We start from the raw sequence: 10,985 nt of genomic DNA on the forward strand, positions 1-10,985 counted from the left end.
CCGGCAGATCTCGCCAGCTGGTGGCAGGCTAAAGTAGTGAAAAGTATGGGAGCACATAGCAAGATCACATGAGGAGCAAGAGAATCACATGACAACAGGAAGCACATGGCAAACAAAACAAACATAGTAATGAAACATGAAGCATTAACATCAAAATAAAACATGAACATAAACCAAAACACCAAAACAAGACATGACACATGGTGTAATGAACAGAAACTGCTCTCTGTGAATAATAGGAATCTTTTCTGGGAGCGACCTAGGCTCATCTGTAGCCTCTTCTCAATATTATTAACTCATCTTTATCTCTAGGTCATGTCCCAAGACTCTCATTAAGAAACCACAATTAGATCCAAATGAATTTGCAAATTACAGACCCATTTCAAATCTTCATTTATGTCTAAAATACTAGAAAAAGTTGTGTCCACTCAAAAGTTAATATATTAAAGTTTTATTAACATTATTGTGGTATGAGGCAGGGCGGGGCCGAGAGCTGCGGGACCATTTACGCTGCTGTTTTTATAACGCTTATATGCTGCAGTCAGCTGCTGCCGCTCCTTTCATTTTGTTGTTTATGTTTATTTTACAATTAAAGTTACATTTAATGTCCGCCTCCTACTTCGCTGAACTTGAACTTTGTTACAGTTGCGTTTGATCATTTAAATTCACATTATTTTATTTCATTCCTTTTCTTTTGATTTAAACATTGTTGGAAACATTTGGGATAATGCAAGCACAAAATATCACTAGTCAACACAACACACATCACATATACAAAATATTACAAGTCAACAAAATATGTTACGTTGTTCTAGTGGTTTTTGGATATTTTAAACTTAATTTTAAATTGAAATACTCTGAAAATTGAAAGGTGTCGGTGTAGTAAATATTTATAATCCTTTTGTTCCGGTCTGGGTATTTAAGGGAAAGAGCAAAGCAGTAATGTGGGATCTTCTGTAGCCAGATGGGTGAATGTCTGAAGACACACACACCACTGTGTGTATATGCATATTTTACTCTTAAAGTCATCTTTGAGCAATTGATGTTATGCATTTATTATTTCTGAATCGGCTTCTAATTGTCTAACTATGTAATTGGCATGATACATTTTTACCTGACAAATAAAATGTTATATTTTGATTTATTCTGGACTCTCCCCACAGTCCTCATGCAACCCTATAAATGATTTTCTAGATCCGCCCCTGGTGAGGAGCAGGGCTGCAGGTGTAGTGTCAGCGCCCCCTGGCTGTGGAGCTGCAGCAGCCGCTCAAACTCCTCCGGCATCTTGTGCACGTAGGGGTGCGGCTTCAGCTGGTCGTAATAATGGTACGGAACCGGACGGTCCTGCAGGTCGCTGCCGAACGGCCAGAATCCGTAAACGTGCACGTTCTCACACAGTTCCAGCGCTGTGCTGATTAACATAAACCCCGTGGAGAGCTGCACCTCCCGCAGGCCACGCCCCTTCCAGAAACGGTCCAGTGTCCGCAGATAAGAGGGGCTGAAGAACACCACCGGCTGCTGAGGTCTGATTGGATGGAGGACTTTGAGAGTTTTGATTGATGCAGACGTGCAGATTGTGTAGGCAAAGGCGGGAATAATGATGGTGGCGTTTCCGTACACACTGACCCGCTCCACCAACGGATCCGGATTCTTCTCCAGGTTTTTGAATCTACAGACACACAGGTTTTAAGAAACACTACAGACAGAACAACTAGATGATCATGTGTGTGTACGCAAGGGAAAATACATCTCTATTTAACCAGAATACATCTTTAAGAAATTTACAATGACCTGAATGTAGTTAACTGAATCTGAATTATTTTCATTTGGAAACTGTAATGGCCAATGAATGTGATTTGAGTAAAGCTGTAGTTAGTTATGATTTTATTTAGAAATAGAAATCATTAAAAACAAGAATCTGAGAGCTTAAACTGAATCTGAAAAGTCTTGATTTAACTGTTAATTAAAACTGTTTATGATTGGTGTGTGTGTGTGTGAACACTGACCCAAGCTGGCTGGGGTTGACTGTTATCAGATCCGTCTTCAGCCCAACATCACTGTCATTAACCGCTGCCAAATTAAACCTGAAAGAGAGAAAACATTATATTCACCGGAAGGATGGATGAGTACTGACGGATGTGTTGTGGTCAGTGAGAGAGCAAGGAATGATGGGATGTGTTTACCGTATGACGAAGTCTGCACTGTCAATCTCACGTCCACAGCTGCTGTTTTTCAAAATCCCACCATTGCCGACCACAGCACACCGACCCAGACGCCGACCGGACCAGGGGAAGTCCTACACACACACACACACACAAACTTGTGTATGTGGTTTATGGGGACTCTCCATAGACGTAATGGTTTTTATACTGTACAAACTGTATATTCTATCCCCCAGGAAGTGTCCTCATAAATCATGTTTACCTTGTAATACCCATGTCATTATATACATTTCTGCCTTCATAAACCAGAACACACACGCATTACACACACACCCATGCCCACGCACACACACATACACACGCATACACACGTACACACACTCACACACACACACACACACATACACACACACACACACACCTCAGGCAGCATACTGTGAAGTTCTGCAGTCATTTTGTATGTTTTTGTTTTGCTTGTTTCATATGGGATGGATTGATTGACGGCTGTGTTGCGTTTGGTGAGGATGAATGATCCTGTGGCGTTACAACATAACTGCAGCCTGATTCTATCATGAACACACAAAGAGAGAGAAGAGTTTATGAGGATTCATGTCACATGAGCAGCTTTATCAGTGTCATCTCTGTGAAAATGACCATTTCAGTATTCAAAGATTTATTGTTTGAACAGTTTTTAACAGCTCGTCTCTTTAAACACTGTGACTTTGAACAATAATGACATGTTTTTTTTTAGAAATCTGCCACATTACAGTTAACAATTTCTAAAGACACGTTTCTTGAAACCTTCACCCATTTTCTCAAAAAAATTAAACACAAAGTCAAATCTTCAAACTACATTCACAAAACCCCTGACTCTTCTGGCAAAATCAAACTATCAGCTCAAAAACATTTCACCTGTTCTCAAAATCAAACAATGCTTTCAGATCAAACAGACATAAACACTACAGATCATTCACTGACTGAGGTGGAGCCAGTGTGACTGAGGACAGAGGCGGAGCCGGAGGGAAGGAGGAACCCGCTGAAGCTGTAGGAATGGAGAGACTGAGTGCAGCGGAAGGTCCATGGCATAAGTAGAGTGATGACTGAACAAGGTGGAGCCAGTGGGACGAGGGAACCCAGTGGAGCTGCAAGGCCGAGGGTCTCTGGTGGAGCCGAGGGTGGGAGGAGCCGACAAGTCGACGGGCCGAGGTGGAGCAAAGGGATCAGAGGCCGGAGGTAGATCCAAAGGATCCTCTCGCTCAGGTGAGGCTGGTGATGGAATAACTTGGGGCTTCACATCACAGAAAGATGTCCCTGGTGGAGACAAAAGGCGGCAGGCATTCAGCAGGGGTGGACTGGCTGAGCTTTACGGTGATGGTGACAGAGGTAAGTGTGACGGGATCAATGGTGGTAATTCACAGTCCATACAGGTCATTGATAAAGTTTCACTGCTGTTTTGAAACAGCGATGATGAAGAACAAACAGATAATTCAGGGTGGGATAGGAGGGAGGCAATACCTCCGTGTACAGATCTATCAGCCAGTTCTCAGTGTCCAAAACCACCAGTATTCCCTCCGTTACTGCTGTCGCTGGCTCACACTCCTGGTCAGAATCACTCTGGGGCTCCGGCTCTGGGGCGATGGTCAGTGCTGTCACTTCCTCTTCGGGCTCTGGCTCACTCATCACAGCGGACGGTCCCTCTCCATGTGCGGGGGGCTCTAGCGAAGTCTCCGCGGTCGAGGGTGGTGGTGGGCTCTGGGTCTGGCTGTGTCCTGGATTGGGTCTGGCACACATCCTGGCGTTTCCATCCAGCGTTTTTAATGCGATATCCCAAAATTTGCATAAAAATAGCTGGCTGGAAACATACCTATTGGCATGTAACATCACAAACACAGATTTCCAAACAAACCATATTTGGGAGTTTCTGAAAAATTCTGTCTTCTACACAGTAACGGTCATGTTTCATAATGTTTTCTGAAATGATTATGGTTTCACATCTATCTGCACCGGTGTTGCTCAACAACTTCACTTCTCGTGAACATATAAAGACAATAAATGAAAGATGAAGACTCTAAAGGAATGTGCAACTGAACATACAAGTTGTTCTTGTAGGTCAGACAGCAGATTATAGCATCAAGATCCCCAGGCAATTAGTCAAATTGAGAAAATTTAAACCTTGAATGCGATCCAAGTCACTTTTGGATAATAAGCACCTGTCAAATGAATAAGTGTGAGTCATTAAATAAATCTAGTCATTAAAAAAGCACACCTGTTTAACTCGCGCTCAGTTTGGTTTGATTTGTACGGGCAGCTCAAGAAATCTGACAGCTCCTGCGTGAAGCTCTTGAGTTCTATACTGAGAGGGAAACAAAGACATTTAATTAAATGGTCAGTTCTCTGAAATATCAGGATCGCTGGTTAATCTTCATTCTCACGCACCTTTTGGCCGGTTTGATAATGGAAAACTTGCGTCTGAGTTTTGCGCAGTGCAGCTGCTGAAGTGCCTCTGTCATCGCATCTCTGAAAGAAAAAGAACAAAAGTAATTTTTTTTTATGCTCATTGACTATTTCTAAGGCCTCTAAATGATCAACACGATCAAAACTGCTGATAAACCTGTCACACACAATCTACTTCATTCTAGTTGCTCCTGTAGGTGGTTCTATGTAAATTTTACAGGATTTTGTTTTTTACTATCTGAAACAGGCAAGGCTAAAGACTACGCTGTTGCTGTTAACAAGCTCAATGAATATTTCTCTCTGAAGGTAAACAGTGCATACGAGACGTACATTTTCAGAGAGGCTACTCAGAAAGCTGGAGAATCGCTTGACGCTTATCATACGAGGCTGAGACAATTAGCTGCAACGTGCCAATTCACTGACATTGACAGAGAGATCAAGACTATGATTATTCAAACGTGTACATCAAGTAAACTTCGGCGTCAAGCACTTCAGAATCCTGATTTGACTTTAACTGATTTGTTAGGACAAAGGATCCTGACACTGTTAGGATCTGTATGGATATGCGCTTACCTAATAAAGCCATTGAAAGAGAAAGACATTTGACTCCTACGGTTGATAATGTAATTCATGCGTTAAATGGAGCCAGGTACTTCTCCAAACTTGATTTAAACTGTGGGTACCATCAGTTGGAACTAGAACCAACCTCAAGATACATTACCACTTTTTCCACTCATGTAGGCCTTAGACGCTACAAGCGACTTAATTTTGGCATATCCTCAGCTGCTGAACTTCTTCAGCATGTCATACGACAAGTCCTAGATGGAATCCCAGGGGTAATCAATCTGAGCGATGATATCCTGGTGTTTGGCACTACTTGAGAAACACGTTCCAAAGGCTAAAGGAAAAAAACCTGACGTTGAACAAGGCAAAGTGTGTGTATAGGCAGACATCACTGGATTTTTTCTCTGATGGAGGCTTCTCACCTGACCTTACAAAGCTCAAAGCACTTCAAGAGGCTGCTCCACCCAAAAACGTCAATGAACTGCGGAGTTTACTTGGCATGGCAAACTACAGTGCTCGCTTCATCAAAGATTTTGCCTCCATTACGCAGGCACTCCATGAACTCACAAAAAAGCACACAATCTGGACATGGTCGCAAACTCATCAAGATGCATTCCAGAAGCTAAAGCAAAGTCTCAGCAGTGACACTGTCATGAGTTATTTTGACCCTTAAAACGGACTGAGCTAGTCGTGGATGCAAGTCCAGTTGGCTTAGGGGCAGTGTTAGCCCAAAGAGACTCTCCTCATGAACCAGCTCAGGTGGTGAGCTATGCAAGCCGTGCACTCTCTGATACTGAACAAAAATATTCCCAAACTGAACGCGAGGCTTTAGCCGTTGTCGTGGATGTGAACATTTTCATATGTATCTCTATGGAGAACAGTTTACTCTGGTAACTGATCACAAACCCGTTGAATGGATATTCAACAATCCAAAGTCAAAGCCACCTGATAGGATAGAAAGGTGGGGTCTCCGGATGCAATCATATAATTTCATCGATCAGTATAAGTCAGGAAAGGATAACCCTGTCTCGCCACCCCCTACAATATACTTCTACCTCACAATCAAATGCGGCTGATAAGTGTGCTGAGGATTATGTAAATTTCAGTGCTGTGTCGAAGGCCATGACGCTACAGGAAATACAAATCGCCACAAAGAATGATGTGACCCTCTCTAAAGTTGCAGAACTCATCAAACATGGTGGGTGGGAGGATGCTGTAAAAAAAGTCACTGGACGATAACATTGACAGACCTGCACTAATCTCTTTGTACAAGATACGAAGTGAGTTATCCATTACAACAGCAGGAGATGTGGTGCTAAGAAGGACAAAGATAGTGGTGCCAGTGTCCTTACAAAAAAAAAAAAGCCATTTCCCTTGCACATGAAGGACACCAAGGGATAGTGAAAACAAAACAATTAATCCATGAAAAAGTGTGGTTTCCTGGTATTGACAGACTAGTTGAGAGAATGATATAAACCTGCATTCCATGTCAATCTGTTGTGCCTATTAATAACAGAGAACCACTGGAAATGTCTGAGCTGCCATTTAAACCATGGGATAAAGTTGGAGTTGATTTCTGTGGCCCATTTCCCTCAGGAGATTACCTCCTTGTCGTGATTGATGAATATTCCAGGTATCCTGAGGTTGAGATTGCTCAGTCCACATCAGCTAAAAGCACCATTCCTAAGTTAGATAAGATTTTCTCATCTTTTGGTGTGCCTTTGGAAGTAAAAACGGACAATGGCCCACCTTTTAATGGACATGATTTTGCTGATTTTTTCCTCATATTTAGGGTTCAAACACAGGAAAATCACCCCACTATGGCCGCAAGCAAACGCGGAAGCAGAGCAGTTTATGCAGACGCTGGAGAAAGCCATTCAAGCAGCTCATGTGGACAATTTACAATTTATAGGAAACATCACGCCAAACCTTCAAACCTAAAGGTGGATGACATTGTTCTGTGTCAACAACAGAAGAGTGGGAAGCTCTGTTCAGTTTTTGAACCTCAGCCATACAAGGGCCAATGATCACAGCAGTCTCTGGCACTCGTAAGATCACAAGAAATTCGTCAAACTTCAAAGTTCTGTGTTCCTCAAAAATTCACACAGAAGGAAAAGAAGAGGGAAGTAAAATGGATGATGGCTGGGAATTAAATATTCCAGGTCAAGCCAAAACAGTAACACCAGCAACACCGCTTTCATCAGCAGCTGGTCTACAGTCACAGACTTCAGAGGTCAGAAGATATCCGCAGAGAGAGCACAGAGGACCTCCAAGAAGACTAGCAGATTATGAAATCCACAATTTATAAATTGAGGAACTCTTTGGATACTGAGTAAAATGTTCAATGTTCACTGTTAATGTTTATTTGATTCATATGAAAATATCTGAAGATGAAGAGGGTTGTAATGTTTAATGTTATGTTAATTATAGACACTAGGGGGCAGGAAAAGATAGTTAAGGGTTTTGGGGGAGACAACAAAAGGGAAGTTAAGTGTGTTGAAATTCATGTGTGTAGTGGAGGGAGAGTACTGGAGGAATAAAAATGTGTTTACTTCATATGGCACATAGTTGGTCACCATTATGGTGATCAGTGTTCAAATGATTAATGATTAATAATATAATCATAACTAAAACAAAAAAATTAAATCTACTTTCAACAGAGGGAGCTTTGAAAATTGTAATTGTTTTACAAAGTTATATATTACAATAAACCATATGTTTCGTCTATCATACTGTATGTTAAATCATATATTGTTTTACATCATTAATGTGTTAAATAGAAATATGCAAGCAAAAACAATTCTTGTCTCAAAGCACTGCCTGCACACAGACAGCTGGCCTACTCGCAATCAAACCCCACGAGACCATGCTGGGGAATGCCAAAGTGTGCTGAAAAGGAACAGTCTATCAGTATTAACTTTGTGGTTAGTGAATTATTTACATATTTAAAGTAATGAACACCTGTGTGAACTTCCAGTCAAGTCAAATTTATTTACATAAGCTTTTCAAAATACAGTTTCAAAGCAGCTTAGAAAGTTATACTGCTATAATGCCTTAATGCTTTAACAGCACAGTTCAGGGCTGGAAAGTCACTTCATAAAGCTTTTCCCAGTGATCTGACTTTATAGAAAAAGCACAAGAAAAACCATCACACTCACAGCAAGAGCCAGATATGAGGGTGCCTTCAGTTAATCTAAACCAAGATAAAGGTGAAGCATTGAGTGCACGCACTCACCTGGACGAGTGTGTGTCGGATGTGTAGTAGAAAATCACACACACACTCTGAGAGATGATCAGAACCATCAGCAGCCTGAAGATCCATCGGAGAAACACCAATGCCATCAGAAGCACGAGTTCTGGAGCCTGTGTGTGTGTGTGTGCTGACTGTGATGGAGAGGTTAAAAATGACACGCACACACATGTACACACACATGTATAACTCTGCCCCTCTCACCTCAAAAAAAAAAAAAAAAAAAACTTCCTTACTACTAATAAATTGGTGTAATCGACTTCAGCTGCGACTGGATTTAATGGATCAGTACAATTTGTTGAAAAGTTGAAAACGGAAAAGTCTGACACTATATACTTTCCATAGTGACACTTTTCACCTTATCTGAGATTAAGCTAAATAGATGCAATATTTTAATGGAAAAACACCTTCTATGTGAATAGCCATTAATGGCTACGGTTCGCGGTACGGTTCGGTTCAGTACAGTACGGTAAGCAAATTTTTGCCGTTTCCATTGTCAAAAGTTGTGAATGGTACCCTTATTTCGAACCGTACCGTACCACTTTTTTGGGACCCTTCAGTTGGGGTACCAAGCACGATAGTACCGTACCAAAAGGGTGGAGCTACACTCTGCAGAACGTTGATTGGTTGACAGAGAATCGTCACTTGCGCGTGCTACAACGGGAATGACAACACAAGAGGCGCCACACAAATGTAGTTCAGGCAACGCGTGCATTGATTATCTTCACTTCATCTAGGCGATATATCAAAACAAAATATAAAACACAACCCTGCCTCTTTTCGTTTTCATTTAAAAAATATGAAACCTATTATTGCATGGTTTAGGCAATATGTACTCTGATTATCTTCACTGTATATGTAGCCTATAATAAAATGAAATGAGACAAAACAACCCTCTCTTTTTTTTGTTAAAAGTCAGTTTTAATTATCAGTAATAACCATTATAAAAGTATAAATATAAAGTATGAGAAGCTATACAATAAGAAATAAAGACAAGCAAACAATTAAGTCTGCAGTCTGCGCAGTAGTACAACGGTAAAGTTAAATAAATATATAAAGTTATGAAACTTCACTTTGCCCTCAGCCAAAACGATTTGCCCGGGAACAAATTATAAATTTATGAGACCAAAGATTGCCCGATGAGTACATTAGCACTGAGCGCCCGGTGATCGCCTGGATCTCACAAATCAAATTTTCAAATAGGCGCTATCTTTATAAATAAACCACAGATTTGAGCTTTAAACAACTACATTCTCGCCTTAAAAACTTTTAAAACTACGTTTCATGACACAATAAAGTAGTTTTTAAATTAATTTTTTCCGAATGGTGGCGTGCAGCAAGCAAAGCTTGTCTTCTTCTTGTGACAGACAGCCTCAAGCCGAGAAGCAAGAACGAGATCTGCTGTATCCATTGTTGTTTACTGCGTCGTTTTCTTCTTCGTGCGAGAATGACGTCGATCGCTACTTTCCGGCTACACCATGCCTATCAAGTAAGGGTACTGTTGGCGGTGGAAACGCAAGTCTGATCAAGGTGTACCGTTCCGAATCGTACCGAACTGCTCAGTGGAAACGAGCCATAAAGGGATAGTTCACCCTAAAATTTAAATTAACTCATCATTCGCTCACCCATGTTGTTCTAATGCAGTATGCCCTTCTTTCTTTTTCAGACAACAAAAGGAGAAAAAAAACGTGCACAGAAGACCAATGGCCAAGGTCAGGATTTTTGTTAAATAATCCATTAAATTTCAGTTTGTTTTTTACCAAACCCTATCATATACCCCCATAACACTTGGAATACACGGCACATTAGGCATGGGATCGTACTGTGATACTTTTGCCTCTTTCTTAAAAAGCTTGATGCTGGTCATTACTGGCATTATATGGTTGAGAATTTAATGAGAATTTAGGCAAATGATCGTGGTATCCTCCTTTTCATGGGGCACGAAACTACCCATTATGCTTTGCGTATGTGTGTAGGATACGATGCTCAAGACTTCCAGTTAGCTTAGTCTTGATGTGTTTAGGCATTACAGAGTTACATGGACAGCTCTGAAACGAAGGTTGTAATCTGTTTTATTTCACTTTAAAGGGTTAGTTCACCCAAAAATGAAATTTCTGTCATTAAGTTCTCACCCTCATGTTGTTCCACACCCGTAAGAGATAAGATATTTTTGATAAAATCCAAGGGTATCTGATCCACACATAGGCAGCAACGTCAGTGCACCTTTTGAGGTCCAGAAAGGTACTAAAAAACATTGTTAATACAGTCGATGTGACTGCAGTGGTTCAACCTTAATATTATGAAGCGACGAGAATACTTAATGTGCAAAAATACAAAACAAAAATAATGACTTTATTCAACAAATTCGTCTGTCCCCTCTCATACTGCTACACTATTTTCATTGCAGAGCTTCAGTGTTTATGTCCGAACGGCGGCTCAGTATTGGCCGGCTCTGGTCAAATGAGCAAAACGACGCTTCATAATATTAAGGTTGAACCACTGCAGTCACGTCGACTGTTTAAACAATGTCTTTAGTACCTTTCTGGACCTCAAAG

General features: G+C 41.0%; 1 protein-coding gene across 1 annotated transcript; it reads right to left on the reverse strand.

Annotated features, from left to right (window-relative positions):
* Positions 1-435: 435 nt before the first annotated feature.
* On the reverse strand, positions 436-8,646 carry LOC127505569 (alpha-2,8-sialyltransferase 8F-like). Its single transcript, XM_051881206.1, has 7 exons — positions 8,416-8,646; positions 4,599-4,679; positions 4,429-4,515; positions 2,584-2,728; positions 2,184-2,296; positions 2,007-2,084; positions 436-1,669 (listed from the first exon to the last, which is right to left on the reverse strand). The coding sequence occupies exons 1-7, from the start codon at positions 8,520-8,522 to the stop codon at positions 1,177-1,179; spliced, it is 1,104 nt and encodes a 367-aa protein (XP_051737166.1). The 5' UTR covers positions 8,523-8,646; the 3' UTR covers positions 436-1,176.
* Between the last annotated feature and the right edge of the window lie 2,339 nt (positions 8,647-10,985).

Source organism: Ctenopharyngodon idella, chromosome 22 (genome assembly GCF_019924925.1).
Source record: "Ctenopharyngodon idella isolate HZGC_01 chromosome 22, HZGC01, whole genome shotgun sequence".
NCBI classification, from domain to species: domain Eukaryota; kingdom Metazoa; phylum Chordata; class Actinopteri; order Cypriniformes; family Xenocyprididae; genus Ctenopharyngodon; species Ctenopharyngodon idella.